Source organism: Alligator mississippiensis, chromosome 7, assembly GCF_030867095.1.
Source record: "Alligator mississippiensis isolate rAllMis1 chromosome 7, rAllMis1, whole genome shotgun sequence".
NCBI classification, from domain to species: Eukaryota; Metazoa; Chordata; order Crocodylia; family Alligatoridae; genus Alligator; species Alligator mississippiensis.
The window spans coordinates 1,387,029-1,404,344 of record NC_081830.1 but is presented as its reverse complement, the minus strand read 5'-3'; the positions used below and the strand labels follow the sequence as shown (position 1 = coordinate 1,404,344).

Here is a 17,316-nt window from a genome sequence, read left to right as displayed (position 1 = left end):
ATGTGGGGTAGGAGACCTTGAGGGCTGCACATATAAAACGTTTAGAAGAAATCATTTTAACAAGTTATAAATAGAAAGAAATAATTTACCAAAATTCTGCTTTGCTTCTGCTACAGACTGTACTCTTTTTAGTTCCAGAAATAACGTTTGCTTCAATTGATGAGTTGTTGAGTAGTGTCAATGCAGGGGATCGCACTATGGCTCCACATGAAATCTCACTCGTGTATATTGTGCTGGGGGGGTGTTGGGGGCGCTGGTGCGCGGGGTGGGTTGAGTGGTGGGTGTAGATGCACGGGGGTGATGTGCACACATGTGTTGGGGCACGTGTTTGTCCACAATGGGGCAACAGATGCCCAGCCCAGCAGGGAACCTGCTGCCAGGGGCTCCTGCCCCAGTGCCCTGGGTCAGCGGGGTCTGGCCAGGGCTCCAGCGGGGCAGTGCCCGGGCCAGTTCATCTCCATCCGGCCACAGCTGGTGCCCCCCGCCCCCCATAGGCCCAGGCCCTGCCCTAGGGCTCCCAAGCCCCCATGTGTCCCCCAGGCCCTGCACAGCTCGGGGTTGGGGGGGTCTCGCAGCACAGCTCTGTGCAGCACCCCCCAGCCCAGGGCCTGCTGCAGCCACAGGCCTGGGCACTGGTGCCCTCGCCGGGCACAGCCCCAGCTGGGCACGGGCAGGGCTGGGGGCTGTTGCTGGGGCCAGCCCAGAGCCACTCCCAGCTGGGGTCTCACCCAATGCACACGGGGGAAGGAGCTAAGGGGCCCCCAGCCCAGGACACACTGGGGTGGCGCTCTGTGTGTGTCTCCATGTCTAGTTGTGTGTGTTTACGTGCAGACATGGGTAAGTGTGCGGCTGTGCGGATGTGCACATGGGTCTTGGTGTGTAGATGTGTGAGGGTGTGCACATGTGTGCATGTATATCTACTGTCCCACCTGGCCACACTCCTGGGACCCATGGGATCATTGGGGGGGCGGGTTGTGCATGCATATGTATGTTTGTATGTAGCTGCGTGCATGGGTGTGTGTGAGTGTGTGTGTGTGTGCATGGATTTGGGTATGTGTATATGTGTGTGCATGCCTGGTTGCATGTGTATGTGTGTGTCTGCACACACATGCATGTGTGAGTATGTATACATGTACATGCATGTGCAGCATGCATGTGCACATCTGTGTACTTGCGCCCCTATTGGTGTGCACTTGTATGCATGTGTGTGTTGTCCCACCTGGGCCTGCCCCGGGAGCTGCTGGGTCCAGGATGCATTTGGGGGCGGTGTGTGTGCATGCATGAATGTGCCCGTGTATCTTCATGAGTGCATGGTGAGTACATGCATGTGTGTGTGTGGGTTTGCCTGTGTGCATGGAGAGTATCTCAGTGTGTCTCCATATGGGGGGTATGCACATATGGGTGCATGGGAGGTGTTTGTGGGTGCACTTGTGTGTGCATGTGCATATCTGTGTGTGCACATGTGTGCTATCCTACCCAGCCTCACTCCTGGGAGCCATGGATGGGAGCATGTGTGTGACTGCTTGAGCACAAGTGTGTCTGTGTGTGTGCGTGTGTGCTTGCTTCCCTGCTCCACCCTGCCCTCATGCGTCCCAGAAGCCATGGTCGGGGAAGGAGGAAGGGTGTGTGTGTGTGTGTGTGTGTGTGTGTGTGTGAGTTTGGGAGGGCCCCGGTCCTTGGGGCTTCAGGGTCAGTACAGGATATGTGCACACGTGTGTGCGGGGGGTGTTGTGTATGTGGGGGTGGGGGCGCGTGTGTGCACCTGCCCCGCTGTCCCGCTGTCCTGCCCAGACCATGGGGCAGAGGCTGGGGCACAGCAGGGCAGGAGCAGGTGCAGGGCAGGAGCTCTGCGCAGCCCTGGCCCTGGCCCCTTCTGTTGCTGGCCCCGAGTGCGTTATCCCCTGGCCCGTCTCACGAGATGTGCCAGCCCGCTGGGGTGCCAGGCTGCCCTTGTTCTCAGTGTGGTGGGCCAGTCAGGGGCGCTCCTGCATTGAGCCTCCCACCTCCCCGCGCCCGCCCACCTTCCAGGCTCCGAGTGCCTCCCTGGGGTGCCTCCCGTCCAGCCGACCCCTTCCCTGGAGCACACCCGCTAGCCTGGGGTCCCGCTGCCACCATCCAAGGCTCTGGACTCACTTCTGACTCTGCGCGCCTTGGAGAACGCAGGCCTGATCGTCCAATGGGTCCTAGACCCAATACAGCACTTGGGGCACTTCCCAAGTCAGGGGCTGATTAGGGAAGCCTCCCTTAGTCCACAGACCTAAGGGCCCTCCTCGGCATAATTCAGACCCACCCCTCAATAAGTCTCCCACACCGGTCACAAGGAGAACTTCATTGATTACAGGGGTAGGGCGGAAACAGGGTAAAAGGTAGAGCAGGATCATAGAAAATTCAGAGCAATATCAGAGGAATCCCATAGAGCAAACCAGGGTGGCTGAGGTAGGCGTTTAAACGCATCTGAGTTACTGAAGCTAAATATCTGGTCTGATCTCGAGCAGCTTACTCACTCTCATTGTCCAGAGGTGGTTGGAGTTTCCTCTGGAGGCAGGGCACTCCTGGAGCATGCGGTGATGAGGAGAGAGCCCGGTTCAGATTCACCTGGATGACTGCATGGCTAATGGCCCCTTCTTCCTGGCCCGGGCCCTTAAATAACCTCTCTGACCTCAGCAGCCCGGTCCCATCGAAGCTGCCAATACTGGCCACAGTCCGACCAATCTCCCCCGCATCCCTGGCTACCTGGGCCCGCGCAGGGCCGGGTCTTTCCCCCCTGCCCAGGTGACCAGAGCATCGCCTCCCAGGCGCCAGGCTTTTGTCATGCAGACAAGGAGGGAGATCCCCACCCTGAGGAATGAAACACCAGCCTCTCACGCTGGCTGAGACAGATCTCTGGAGAGGGGCACCCACGGTGGCATTTCTGCCACACCGGCCATACCCCTCCTTCAGGATGGTTTCAAGTGGTCAAGATGCCAGGGTATTTCCAGCGGGACGTGCTCGAGACTCAAATGCCCGGGGGGGGAAGAGGACGTGAATGGGAAGGGGGACTGGGCGAGTGGAAGGAGCGGGAAGGCTCCCTGGGGGCTGTTGCAGAGGCAGCTTTTCTGAGCTATCATAAACCTTGGCAGAAATGCCTCATTCTTGCAAGAGTTTAGCGTTGCCGGTGGTGCTGCAGGTGGTAGCGGAGCCCCTTCTCTCGTGAAAAATCTCCAGTACTCAGTGTGCAAGACATGGTGGGGGAGCTGGCCCTTGTGCTGGAGTGCCTCGCCTTGGTATTTGGGGAGTACCACCACTACAAGAGCCAGGACAGTATCTGACCATTTCAGGTGGCTGAAGTCAAAACCCGGCCCCATTAAAACCAGCTATAATTAGGTGAGGGCGCTCCTTAGATTTTAGACAACTCCCATAAATGGAGGTAAGTAAGGAAGTGAATAAAGAAATGCAAGGAGAGCATCCTGGACTCGCAGAAGTAGCCAGCCAGCTGGGCAGGACAGCTCTAGTAAGCAAATGCAACTCCCGAGTCTCATGGCTGAGATGACCATACTAACTCGGAGGCAAAATCCTTGAGTTTTTACACTGATACCAATCTACCTGAAGTCTTCGAAAGCTTTTACTCGGCAAAACTTGAGAAACAAGTTCAGATTTGGCTCATGCCAAATGATGCTGTCCTTCCCTCCCCTCCACAAAGCGAGAGGTTTTGCTCAAATAGGAAAGGGAAGATCAGATGCCCGAATTAGAGCCTGGGCAAGAATTTGATGTGGACTAGCCAAACCTCAGCTGTAATTCTTGGATTAAATTGAGGCTTTCTCCCCAGTGGATTGAGAGCAGTATGACAATGTGTATCATAAGCCATATTTAAACACTGCTGCTGCTGCTACCTGGGTTCTTGCATATTTTCCCTGCATGGAAAGGGGAATTTCTGAGAACTTTGCAGCTAAACCATGCTACGGACTAACCCACTGTATGGTTTTCAGGGCTCAGCCTCACAGCAGCTGGTCCCAAACTGGCGTGGTGCTGTGACCTATATCTAGTTCAGAGTAAGCATCAACGTTCAACTGCTCAGAAAACGTCCTCATCTTCAGGCTCCCTACGATCTAACTATAACGCGTGCTAGCAAATGCCATGCCTTCCACAAACCTGCTTTGTGCCTGGATGGGGAGTGGTGGCCAAGCACTGACAGCGTGGGGGCGGGGGGGTAGTGTTACTGCCCTGGGGGCTTGGGCTCTGGCTGCTGTTGCTGAGTCCCTGCGTCCAGCCCCTCCAGCCCCTGCAGGTGAGTGGCACTAACCTGCTCCTGATGCCACAAAGACTCAGGGCGAGGGGGTGCCATCCCTGAGCTGGCTTCTCCCCTCACCCCCATATATGCAATGAAAAATATTTGTGTTTGTCTTGCAATATATAAGCCTTTAGCGGGGCAACTGGGAGGACATCCTTTCAAGCGTTGGGATCTAAAGTCTTGTATATGTTTTAAAATGAAAGCAGAGATGCTTAAGCAATAACACAGCCCAGCAGCTGAAGCTTTAAGGAGAACACCAAATGTCGTGGCAATTTGTGAGACTGGGCAATGAGTAGGTTGTGATAGTGTCATTTGTCTGACATGAATTCACACTAGTAAAACATATGCTTGTGTCTCTGCAGTCCCATTTGCTGCAAACTGAGGCTGCAAAGCGGCCCATCTGAGGGGGCTGGAGGGAGACCAGTGCAGCCCCACGGCTCTTTTCAACCCGGCCCCAGGGGTCCATGGCAGCTCTAGGAGCTACAGACATGACCACAACACACACCCCAGACACACTACCAAATTCCTGGACCCCTGGGGAACAACCCCCAACCCCTGGATAGATGATGTGTCGGGCCAGTAGGGGGCGCTCCTGCGTGGAGCCGCCCACCTCCCAGCGCCGCCCACCGTCCAGGCTCCGAGTGCCTCCCTGGGGTGCCTCCCGTCCGGCCGACCCCTTCCCTGGAGCACCCCCGCTAGCCTGGGTCCCGCTGCCACCATCCACGGCTCTGGAGTCACTTCTGGCTCTGCGTGCCTTGGAAAACACAGGCCTGATCGGCCAATGGGTCCTAGACCCAATACAGCACTTAGGGCACTTCCCAAGTCAGGGGCTGATTAGGAAAGTCTCCCTTAGTCCACCAACCTAAGGGCCCTCCTTGGCATAATTTAGACCCACCCCTCAATAAGTCTCCCACACCAGTCACAAGGAGAACTTTATTGATGACAGGGGTAGGGCGGAAACAGGGTAAAAGGTAGAGCAGTATCATAGAAATCTTACAGGAATATCAAAGGAATCCATAGAGCAAACCAGGGTGGCTGAGGTAGCCGTTTAAACGCATCTGAGTTACTGAAGCTAAATATCTAATCGGATCTCGAGCAGCTTACTCGCTCGCATCGTCCAGAGGTGGTTGTTGTTCCTCTGGAGGCAGGGCACTCCTGGAGCATGCGGTGATGAGGAGAGAGCCAGGCTCAGATTCACCTGGATGACCGCATGGCTAATGGCTAAAAAAAGGCCCCTTCTTCTTGGCCCGGGCCCTTAAATAACCTCTCTGACCTCAGCAGCCCGGTCCAATCGAAGCTGCCAATACTGGCTACAAACCAACCAATCTCCCCAGCATCCCTGGCTACCTGGGCCCGCGCAGGGCCGGGTCTTTCCCCCCTGCCCAGGTGACCAGAGCATCGCCTCCCAGGCCCCAGGCCTTTGTCATGCAGACAAGGTGGGAGATCCCCTCCCTGGGGGATCAACAGCAGCCTCCCAGGCTGGCTGAGACAGATCTCTGGAGAGCGGCACCGAGGGTGGCATTTCTGCCACAGGTGACTCACCCTGGAGCACCTGGGTTTGCCCACGGTTGGATTCAGCTGCATGGGGGGGATGGCGGCAGGATCCAGGGCAGCGCCGGCTCTCCTCCAGCTCTGATACTTACTGCAGGCACGAGCTTGGATCCCTTTAAAAACCTGGGGTGCATGCTACATTTGGGGGCAGGTGATAGCCAAGATAATATAGCATCCACAGCCCTGGGCATGGGATGCTTGGTGGGTATGTGTCCCCTCCAGCACAGAGCCAGGGAGTGCTGGGACCCTAACCCTCACCTTAATCCTAACCCTCCCTGGCCCTGGAGAAGACGAGGTGCACTTGCAAGGGACAAGAATGGGGGGTGGGGGGCCTGACCCTCCTCCCCTTCCTCTTCCTCGGGGCAGCCAGAGAGTGCAGACCGCCCACAACACCCACAAAGGCCACGGGGACAAAAAGGTTGAGTACCACTGAGCCCAGAGCCTGGCATGGCCCTGTGTGCCCTGGCAGGGAAGCAGCAGTCTCTGCAGGGTGCTGGGTGCAGCCATGGGGGCACCAAGGCCCCACGTCTGCCCTGGGGCACTGGATCCCCACGCGCCCCTTGCAGGTGGGGCTGTTCCTCCCCGACAAGGCCCAGGTGCTGCCACGTAGGTCTGCTTTTTTCCTCCACCTGCACCTGCTGCCCTTGGAAAGTGAAACCATCGGGGCACAGATCAGCTGCAGGGGCAAGCAGGAAGGGCACGGACACGAATCCATGGGGCTGCGGGGTCTCCTCCTCCTCTACCTCGGGGCAGCCGGTAAGTCCAGCCCCACGTGCCCCTCACAGCCCTGGCACTCGGGGCATGGCGCAGACGGGTCCATCCCGGCCCCATGGTGGCAGAGCTGGAGCAGAGCCCGGGGGTCCGCAGGCACAGCCCCGGCCCCTCCCCACTGCTGCACCCCTTCCCTCTGCGTCTGCTGTGGGGGTGTCACGTCAGAGCCCAGATGGGGGCCCTGTGGCTGGGGGGCCGTGGGCAGCGCTAGTTCAGAGCCAGCTGGGCCGCACTGAATATACAGCCGAGCCACAACAACTGCCCACGTTCAAGGGGACTGTCCAGCTCTGGGCACGTCCTGGGGCACATGGGGGTCAGGGTCTTCAGTGACCACCGCACCCTAAAGCAGCCAGAGTGCAGCAGGCACCTCCCCCCCCCCAGCACCAGCTCAGGGGTCTGGGGCAGCGCCTCCCCCCATTCAACCGTGCCCCACAGTGCTTCGCAAACACAACACCCCCCGCATGGAGGTGCCACTTGGAGCGGGGCAGCGAGGGCCAGGGTTCCTGGAGGGGCCCCACGGGCCGGGGGGAATTGCCTGGTGGGCGGATGAGCTCCGCGGGCTGTGTTTTGCCCACCCCGGCAGCAGGAGCAGAGCCCCAGCCCAGCCTGGCTGCAGCCAGCACCAGACGCTTAAACCCCCGACACATGTAGCAGCAAGGGAAGGGGGGGGACAACCAGCCCACCCCGAGGCCTGGGAGCCCCCCCCGCAGAGCACAGGCATCGCCGCACCGAGCCCGCCCCGGCCAGCGGCTGTCCATCTCTGCTGAGCCCTCCAGCGCCGGAGCGCCCCCACTCCCCGGCGTCTGGCCCACGGCCGCGCTGCTCCGACACCGAAGATGTGTTCCTGGATCCCCGGTCCAAACTGACTCTGCTGCAGGTTCAAGCCACGGGTCCGCGTGCTCCTCTCGGAGCAATGGGAAGCAGGCGCTTTCCCTCTTCTCCACGGCAGCCCTTCGGTGTCTGAAGGCTGCGCCCACGTCCCCTCGTCAGCACCTTCCCAGCAACCCTGGGCCCAACTCTGAGCAAACCGACACTGCCAGTCCGGACACAGCACAACCCACCCCTGAGCCAGGCACGGGGCAAGCAGGGGGCTCCACCACTGCCCAGCCCCCTTGAGGCTGCCCCCGTGCGTGGCAGGGGCTGGGCACAGAGCGTCGGGGCTGGCACAGACCCTGCACCCTGGCACGGACACAGACGTTTTTGCAGGGCTCTCGGTGCAGCTCTGGGGGTGCCAAGGATCCGTGTCCTCCCTGGCACACCTGTCCCCCACCCCCACCCCCACCCCGCGCTGGTGCTGCCACCCCTTGGACTCTGCTCTGCTCCTCCCCACCAGAAAGTGAAAGCATCGGGGACTTTGCCCACCTGCACAAGGAAGTAGGACGGACACGCGGACACTGATCCATGGGGCTGGGGGCTCTTCTTGTTCTCCTCTTCCCCCTCCTCTCCCTGGGGGCAGCCGGTAAGTCCAGCCCCACGCACCCCTCACAGCCCCAGGGCTCACAGGGCCATGGTACGGATGGATCCAGCCCTGCTCAACTGCCCCAGCCGCCCAGCCAGGGGGTCGCAGAGCCAGAGCAGAGCCCAGGTGTCCACAGACCCAGCCTGGGCGGTGCCTGGAGCCCCCCGACCGCTCCCCAGCGCTGCACTCCCTTCCCTCTGCCTCTCCTGCGGGGATGTCACACCAGACGTTCAAGGGGGGACTTGGGGCCAGGGAGCTGTGGCCAGCACCAGTCGCAGCCCAGCTGGGCCTGGCTGTGTCCGTCCCTGCACCAGGGAAGCCAGGAAAACTGTCTACATCCACAGGGAACGTCTAGTTCCAGGCACCCCTGAGGGCACCCCATGTCCTGGGGTTGGGGGCTCCAGTGACCACCGCACCCCAAAGCAGCCAGAGCACAGCAGGCACCTGCCCCCCCACCCCTCCGAATCCCAATACCACCTCAGGGGTCCAGGGCAGCATCTCCCCTCGTGTCGCTGCGTACCAGATTTGTCCATCACTTTGGAGTGCAATCACTTATTAGGGGCATGTTTCTGGGGTCTCTGCAACTCTACCAATGTGCTGCTTGTGTTACTTGTGTTTCTATACGGAGCTGTGTCTCTCCCGTCTGCACATCCTCGCCACAATGGAGCTATCCTGCAGGACTCAGCTTCAGTGGGGCTGGGCTCCTCCAGCCACCGAATCAGTCACACACACACACACACACACACACAGATTAACAGGATCCACCTGAGCCAGGCTGGGTTATTTAGCAGAGAGCCTCATTTTGCCCTTCCTCCAACCCCATCCTGATCACTGAGGACGTGTATTGCTCTTTGATACTCTGATACTATTCAGCACTGACAGACTAATGCTGTCATATGCCCTGAACTCAGTCCATCAGGGCAACAATAGCACGGGCTAACAGAGCGCAGCTGAGCCAGGGCAGACTATTCAGCACTGACAGGCTGGCACCCTCGTGTGCCTTGAACTCAGTTCACCCCTATTTCAGCAGCACAATCCTAAATGCAGTTAGACACGCATACACACGCACGTGCTACCAGAGTACGTGCGAGCAGGCCGGGTTCGATCAGCACTTTAAGCTGATACCCTTGTCTGCCTCAAAACTCAGCACATCCCAGTCTCTTGTCACAGTGGTCCTAGCAGTAACTCCCTTGATGAGCTGAGCCCACCGTAGTTTGGGCATCGCAGGGATCTCTGGCTTAGGTAAAAGCAGCGTCGGTGCAGAGCAGATGGGGAGGTCAAGGGGAAGGAAGAGTAAATGAGGCTCAGAGAGAGAGGAGAGCAACCAGCTTGACCGTACCAGTTATTTATTGCCAGTATATGCACTTATGCTGACACCAGAAGTATCATAGTTTCATAGTAGCTCGGGGCAGGAGGGACCGGAGCAGATCATCTAGCCTGACCCCCTGCCACAGGCAGGAATGGATGCTGCGTTCACAAGACCCCAGACAGGTGATCGTCCAACCTCCTCTTGAATTTGCCCAAGGTAGGGGCGAGGGCCACTTCCCTGGGAAGTTGGTTCCAGATTTTAGGAACCCTAACTGTAAAATATTGCCTTTTGATCTCCATCCTAAACCTATTCTCCATCAGTTTATGACCATTATTCCTCAAACAAAGTAATAGCGATACAAGAGAGACAAATACACCAGTTACAATATTACATAGTATCAATTAGGTATATGGGGAAGTCTAGCTCAAGTCTGATTAGCAAAAGACAGGTTTTGAAAGCTGTGTTGCAGTAAGGGCGTAGAGGTCCGGTTCCTGGAGCCGGGGAGAGAGCTGGGTCTCACCGCTCAGCGCAGCTGGACCCGGTCGCGGTTCCCGGGTGCTGCTGGAGCTGCAGACGGGCAGAGCCCCCGCGCGGTCGGTGCAGGGATCCGGGCAGGAAAGGAGAGGACCTGGTGCAGCTTTTGGATCCAAGCCGCAGGACACAAACTTGAGCCTGGGTCGGGGTTTTGTAGAGAGCTAACCATGGCCTGAGGGAGAACTCGAGGTGTGTTCGTGAGTACAGGATGGCTCGCACGCGGGATCACAGGAATGATCACTGCTGGCTGTGGGCGGCACTGCTCTGGGGGAGCTCACAGCACAGACAGGCGGATTCAGCGTTTTGGACACCAGTTGAGGAGTCATCACTAGAACTGGTCTGATAGCGGCTGAGCTGGTGTGTGCAGACGTGGGCTGATAAGTATTTGGAGCAGGGATCCCCATCGCGCAGTGCTCCCGGCTGCTCTGGTCCCAGCGCTCAGTGCGGTCCTTGCCTTGGACTCTCTGCTCTGCATCCTGGATGGTAATGAAGGAGCTTTCCCGTCCCATCTCCCACGTCAATGAGTTGTCCTCCGGCTCCATCCCCCATGTCACTGAGACCAGGGGAGGTGCTTCATGTGGGAGAAATGCCGCCGTCGGTGCCCCTCTGCAGAGATCTGTCTCAGCCAGCCTGGGAGGCTGGTGTTGAATCCCTCAGGGCGAGGATCTCGCACCTTGTCTACATGACAAAAGCCTGGCGCCTGGGAGGCAATGCTCTGGTCACCTGGGCAGGGGGGAAAGACCCGGCCCTGCGCGGGCCCAGGTAGTCAGGGATGCTTGGGAGATTGGTTGGTTTGTAGCCAGTATTGGCAGCTTCGATGGGACCGGGCTGCTGAGGTCAGAGAGGTTATTTAAGGGCCCGGGCCAGGAAGAAGGGGCCATTTAGCCCTGCGGTCATCCAGGTGAATCTGAGCCTGGCTCTCTCCTCATCACCGCATGCTCCAGGAGTGCCCTGCCTCCAGAGGAAACTCCAACCACCTCTGGACGATGCGAGTGAGTAAGCTGCTCGAGATCAGACTAGCTATTTAGCTTCAGTAACTCAGATGTGTTTAAACGGCTACCTCAGCCACCCTGGTTTGCTCTATGGGATTCCTTTGATATTCCTGTAAGATTTCTATGATCCTGCTCTACCTTTTACCCTGTTTCCGCCCTACCCCTGTCATCAATAAAGTTCTCCTTGTGACCGGTGTGGGAGACTTATTGAGGGGTGGGTCTAAATTATGCCAAGGAGGGCCCTTAGGTCTGTGGACTAAGGGAGACTTTCCTAATCAGCCCCTGACTTGGGGAAGTGCCCCGAGTGCCTGTATTGGGTCTAGCACCCATTGGACAATCAGGCCTGCGTTCTCCAAGGTGTGCAGAGCCAGAAGTGAGTCCAGAGCCTTGGACGGTGGCAGCGGGACCCCAGGCTAGCGGGTGTGCTCCAGGGAAGGGGTCGGCCGGACGGGAGGCACCCCAGGGAGGCACGCGGAGCCTGGAAGGTGGGCGGCGCAGGGAGGTGGGCGGCTCGAGGCAGGAGCGCCCCCTACTGGCCCGCCACACTTCACTCTTATCACCCTTGTCTGGAGGGTTCAGATGTGTCTCCCTCTGCATCTCCCTTGTCTTTTGTAAATCCTTCTCTCATCTGTTCTTGTTCAGGAAGACGTGGGGGGTTCAGAGTCCTTTGGGAGACAGATAGGCTGCATCCTGTGCCAGGGTCCCAAACAACACAGAGCTAAGTGGTAACAGGCCATGCCCCGCGCTGTCTCACGCCCGTCTCCGCCCTCCCTGCAGGCTCCCAGCTGCGGGTGATGACGGACCCCTCCTCCCAGGCCCTGCTGGGCGCCGAGGCCCGGTTGCGGTGCCACTTCGATGTCGGGGCGCTGGTGGCCCTGCGCTCCCTGCAAGTCACCTGGTCCCTCTGGGATGAGAGAATTGCACAGTACAAAGAGGCTGGGAGCTGGGCCCAGCCCGGAGCCAGGCTGGCGGAGATAGAGCTGGAGAAAGGAGACGCCTCCCTGTTGCTGCCCAGGGTGACGGTGACAGACGAGGGGCTGTACACGTGTGCCGTGGGCTACGGGGCGCAGCAGCAGCAGGGGAGCACCAGCCTGCGCGTGCTCGGTGAGGGCCGGAGAGGGGCCCCGCGTGCGTCCCCGGTGGCCGTGAGCACCGGTGGGAGCCGAGCGCCTCCTGGGAACGACCCGGGCTGGTGCTCAGACCCCCACACCCAGCGCAGGGCCTTCTTCTCTCTCCTCCCAGCTCCCCCGACCATCTCCATCCCACAGCGTACAGCCGTGGCCGGTGCCGTCACCTCCCTGCCCTGCCACGTGGGGGGCTTCTACCCCGAGGACGTGGACGTGGCGTGGCTGAGGGACGGGCAGGTCCTGAACGGCTCCACTCGCTCCAGCCCCGAAAGAAACCCGGACGGGACCTTCAGCCTCACCCTGACCTACACCTTCGCCCCCGACCTGCGCGACACCGGCGCCGTCTTCGCCTGCCGCGCCCGCCACGCGGCGCTGGGGCAGCCCCTGCACGAGGAGTTCCCCCTGGACGTGGCAGGTGAGTGTGTGCCGGCCCCGGCAGAGACGGGCTGCAGAGGAGCGGCTGGGCCCGGGCTGCCAGGCTGGGCTCTCACCGCCCCTCCCTCCGCTCCTGTCCTGTCCCAGGTGGGGCCTCGCATCGCACCGGCGCCGTGGTCGGAGCATCCCTGGGGCTCGCGGTGGCAGCAGGAGCTGCGGCTGCCACGGCCTTTAACTGCTGGAGGAGGAGGAAAGGTAACGGCGTCGGCGTCGCTGCGCTGAGCCGGGAGAGAGGGCGAGGGGCCGGGCGGGGTGGCACGGAGAGGGCGCAGACGGACGCCCGTCCATAGAGAACGGCACCTGCCCGGGTTTTACCCCCGCTCTCGCGCGACCCCCTGCCCCTGCCCCAGTCCTGGGCCGGATGCTTCTCCCACATCAGCCCAACCTGACCCCTGCTCCTACCCCAGGTGGGAAACCCCCCTACACCATCTCCGAGGTGCGGGGGCCAGAGCAGTGCCTGCTGGGCCAGGAGGTGACCCTGCGCTGCTGCATGGAGGGGACCTTCCCCGAGGACACGGCCGTGACGTGGGAGCGGGTCCAGGGCAAGGACAGGACGGCCACCGAGCCGCACGGGGACACGGCCGACCCCGAACGCCTGCCGCTGTTACGCGCCCTGCCCCCGGGCTGGACCGCGACGCAGGAGAGAAGCGCGACCGGCCTCACGGCCTCCCTGACCTTCACCGCCGCGGTGCAGGACGACGGGGCGCGCGTCCGGTGCTGCTTCCACCACGGGGCCAAGCGCATCGGGGAGCAGCGGGAGTCCCGGGAGATCCGGGTGTGGGGTGAGTGTGGCCGGGCTCCCCGGGATGGGGGACAGTCAGGGGAGCTGCCTTGTGGAGCTGGGGGACGGCCACGAGCCGGCTGGGACGGCAGAGACAGGCCGAGAGGAGCTGGGGAGCGGGGCAGAGATCTCCCCTGCTCCCCACGGCTTGGGTGCTGGGGCTGCGGGACCTGCCGCGCGGGGAACACCCCGGCAGGGATCCCAGACCCAGCAGCAGCGCGGCAGGGATTTCCCCGGGGATGCCAGGCGGGTACAAGTGCCCCCAGTGCCCCCACCCCGCGCTCCCTAACGCTCCTGCGTGTCCCCAGCGCGGCCGGAGCTGTCCGGGATCCAGGTGTGGCCGCGCTGGGACCCCCCGGACCAGGTGCCGTTCGCCGTCCGCCTGCACGGCTTCTACCCCCGCGGGATCCACCGCATCGCGTGGAGCTGGGACGGGGACGGTGCCGGGAGAGAAGAGCCCCCCGACATCAGCCCCAACCCGGACGGCACCTTCACGGCGACGAGCGTGTGGAGAGTGCCCAGCCGGAGCCTGACCGGCCCGGGGCTGCGAGTGCGAGTGTGCGTGCAGCACGGCCCCGCAGACCCCCCGCTGGAGACAGAGCTGCGCCTGGGGGACGCCGGTGAGGACGGGGCTGCCCGGGGCTCAGGCGGGAGGAGCAGGGATTGCTGCCCCCTCCAGTAAAACAAGCGCTGGGGGGTAATGGTTTGTGTCCCACGACCCACCTGGAAACACAGATGTGTGGGGGTTGAGATGGGGCGATGGCAGGAGGTCCATGGGTGGGGGGTGGGGGGGGTTGATCTGTCCTGTCTGAGGGGAGCAGGTCACCCCTGGGGGGTCCAGGCTCATCTCTATGGGACCTCTCACTGTTTCTGGGCGTTTCTTTCCCCAGATCTCCTGAGCCCCCGGAGGTGTCAGAGATCCTCAAGTCAGTGCCTGCAGGGGGGCGAGTCACCCTGAGCTGCCGCATCGCGGGGCATTTCCCGGGGGAGCTGAGCGTGACCTGGCTGCAGAAGCGCTCCGCTGGATCTGTGCCCGTGACCCTGCAGGACTCGGCTGAGCACAGCATCGACCCTGGCACGGCCGTCCTGGCACCGGACGGGAAGAGCTTCCAGCAGGAGACCAGACTCAGCCTCCCTCAGCATGGCCTGGGCGCCAAGTACATCTGCCGGGTGGGACACGTCTGCCTGGGGACCCCCGTCGAGAGGAGCAGCGGTGAGCAGCACGGCACAGGCCTGTCGGCCTTTTGGGGATGAAGTCTGGTGCCAGAGCCCCGCGCTGGGTCCCCGCTGGGCGAGGGGAGCCCACGGCAGAGCCTGCTGGGGACCACGGGCCAGGCCGGCCGGGCGGTGGGTGGGGTGTCAGACCTCCAGGCCAGGGCTCACACTGACACAACATTTCCCCTCTTCCAGACTGCCGCCCACGCTGTCCACGCCCTCCACAAGTGGGCCGGCTGTCCCAGCTGCAGCTCCTGGTGCCCGGGCAGGCGGTGACCCTGCGGTGCCTGGTATCGGGGTTCTACCCCGGGCAGCTGGAGGTGACCTGGCTGCGCAAGGGAGCAGGAGAGCGGGAGCCCAGGCCCGTGGATGGCTCCGACACCCACAGCATCCGCACCCCCGCCCCCAGCCTGGCACCCGACGGGGAGTCCTACAGTGTGGAGTCCGAGCTGCGCTTCACCCCATCGGGGCCCGAGGATGACGGGGTCGAGTACCAGTGCAGGGTGGCCCATGAGACCCAGCAGCAGCCATCGTCCCGATCCACCGGCCCCCTGCCGCTCCGAGGTAGGGGTGTGCAGGCTCTCAAACCCTGGCGGCAATGCCGGGGCCATGATTGAGTGATGAGTTTGACCCCTGTGCTCTTTGTAAAGGTGTCTCTGGACCAATCTCACTGACCCAGTCCTCATCCCGTCTGGCCCCTCTCCCCCTTGGCCATCTGAGCTCCAAGGACTCTCCACAGAGAAGGGCCCGCCGGGGCCAGGTGCCCAGATGACCAAAAGCAGCCCCACAGATCTCAGGAAAACATGCAGCTACAGGGGACCCTCAGGCCAGGCTCAGGGATAGAGACCACAGAGGTGTCTGTGCAGTTCGGCCCCAGGTGACCGCTCCCTGCCCCACATCCCCCACACGTGAGCCTGGTGCCAGGATGCAGAACAGCCATTCTCTGTCCACCTCCCACCGCCCCGGGCTCCTAACTCTCCTGCTGCTTTCTCCAGCTCAGCCCCAGGTGTCCCAGATACAGGTTTTGTCTGATGAGGATGCTGCAGAGGAAGCGCTGTTTGCCATCGACCTAGAGAACTTCTACCCCCAGCACATCACTCGGATCCAGTGGTGCTTGGACGGGAAACCCTGGGAAAGGTGTGAGCCCAGCGAGATCAGCCCCAACCCGGATGGCACCTTCATGGCGAGGAGCATCTGGAAAGTGCCCAGCCGGAGCCTGACCGGCCCGGGGCTGCGAGTGCGAGTGTGCGTGCAGCACGGCCCCAGAGACTCCCCATTGGAGAGAGAGCTGCGCCTGGGGGACGCCGGTGAGGAGGGGTCTGCCCTGGGCTCAGGCCCCCCTGCAGGGTCGCTGCACCAGAGGAGGGATGGGCCATGTTTGGTGCTTCCCAGGCAGGCTCCTGAGCCCCCTTTCTGCTCTTCCCTGCAGGCCTCTCTGCACCAACCACATGAACTGCAGTGCACGAGCCCCCTGCACCCTGCCCACAACCACCAGTGACACCCCGCAGCCTCCCGCCTTGCCAGGACTGCCCCGGGCACACGCTTGTCTGGACGGTTTGGTGAGGGCTGGAGCGGCTGTGAGCAGGGGCTGGACGAGAGGAGGCCTCAGGAGGTCCCTCCCCGCCCCGCTTCCTCATGATCCTGCCACAACCGGCTCCGGAGACGGTTTTACGCAGCGCTGGAGCATTCGCACACAGGACGGGAGAGCAGGGCTGAGCGCTGCCCTCGGGATCCCGGATCCCCGCAGGGCTCAGCCCACGGTCTTGGTGTGCCCGGAGAAGCGCGGGGTGGGGGAGCCCGGGGGGACCTGCCCGGTGCCCCCAGCCAGGCCCGGGGTGGGGAAAGGGGCCCGGCGTGACCCGACCATGAGGGACATCCCGGGGTCCTACGTGGGGTCGGAGCCGGCGGTATCCGCAGGGCGCAGCAGCCCCCTCGGCCGCCCCCTCCTGCCCAGCACAGCACAGAGGCCAGGGCCACAGCTCTAAGGCCGGGGCTGGGACCGACAGCCCCCTTCTTTCCTGACACTGGTTTTACCGGCTGCCCTGGGTGGCTGCAATGCTTCCCTGGCACCAGCTAGGATGCAGGAAACCTGCAGCCCTCGCTGTGCAGCGGAGCAGAGCTGGGCACTGTGCTCAGGGGGCCAACCCTGCCAGGCGCCGAGTATGGCCCCCTCCCCGTGGACCGGGTAGGAGTCCCCGGGGGGGCACCCGGGAGCCCCTCGGCCCCTGTCACCTGCTCCCTGGGGGGCTGCGTCCCCCCTCTCCCCACCCGCCGGAAGGGCTGCAGTCAGGGACAGGGGTGCCCGGCCACAGCTCGCTCATGGGCGCGCGTGGCCCTGCTCAGCACTTTAAGGCGGGGCGGGCAGTTATTTCACCTGGGGGACACTTAATGAGTTGTGGGAAGATTTCGAGGGCTGCACACGTAGCACTGTCAGAAGAAATCATTCTCACAAATTAGAAATAGAAAACAAAGCAAACACTAAAAATCAAACGGCTACTTTAACTTTTTAATTTTAGTTCAAAAAAGTGTTTATGCTTTGAGGGATGTGTATTTGAGCAGTGTCTCTAGAGGTGATTGCTTTATAGCTCCAAAGTAAGTCTTACTCCTGTATATTGTGTGTGGGGAGGTGGGGGGGGGTGTTGAGCGGTGGGGGGTGTATGGGTATGCACATGCGTGTGGGGGGCTGCATGCATGTGTGCAGACACGTGCCAGGCAGCAGGTACCCCAGCCTGCTGAGGGGCAGCTGGAGCTGGGTGGCTCCTGCGTGGTGAGATGCTGAGGGCTGCACGTATAAAACTTTCAGAAGAAATCATTTTAACAAGTTATAGATAGAAATAATTTACCAAAATTCTGCTTCGCTTCTACTACAGACTGT

At 61.3% G+C, this 17,316-nt stretch overlaps 2 protein-coding genes across 2 annotated transcripts; both read left to right on the top strand.

Annotated features, from left to right (window-relative positions):
- The first annotated feature begins 7,966 nt into the window (after window positions 1–7,966).
- Window positions 7,967–13,975, top strand: LOC132251582 (uncharacterized). The gene is made up of 6 exons (XM_059731468.1): window positions 7,967–8,048; window positions 11,661–11,987; window positions 12,126–12,425; window positions 12,533–12,640; window positions 12,853–13,227; window positions 13,535–13,975. Exons 1-6 carry the CDS (start codon window positions 7,991–7,993, stop codon window positions 13,906–13,908), a joined length of 1,542 nt encoding a protein of 513 aa, XP_059587451.1. The 5' UTR covers window positions 7,967–7,990; the 3' UTR covers window positions 13,909–13,975.
- A 2-nt stretch (window positions 13,976–13,977) lies between these two features.
- On the top strand, window positions 13,978–17,060 carry LOC106740120 (tapasin). The gene is made up of 5 exons (XM_014608320.3): window positions 13,978–14,003; window positions 14,048–14,439; window positions 14,637–15,005; window positions 15,437–15,748; window positions 15,871–17,060. Exons 1-5 carry the CDS (start codon window positions 13,978–13,980, stop codon window positions 15,891–15,893), a joined length of 1,122 nt encoding a protein of 373 aa, XP_014463806.3. The 3' UTR covers window positions 15,894–17,060.
- The last annotated feature ends 256 nt before the right edge of the window (window positions 17,061–17,316 follow it).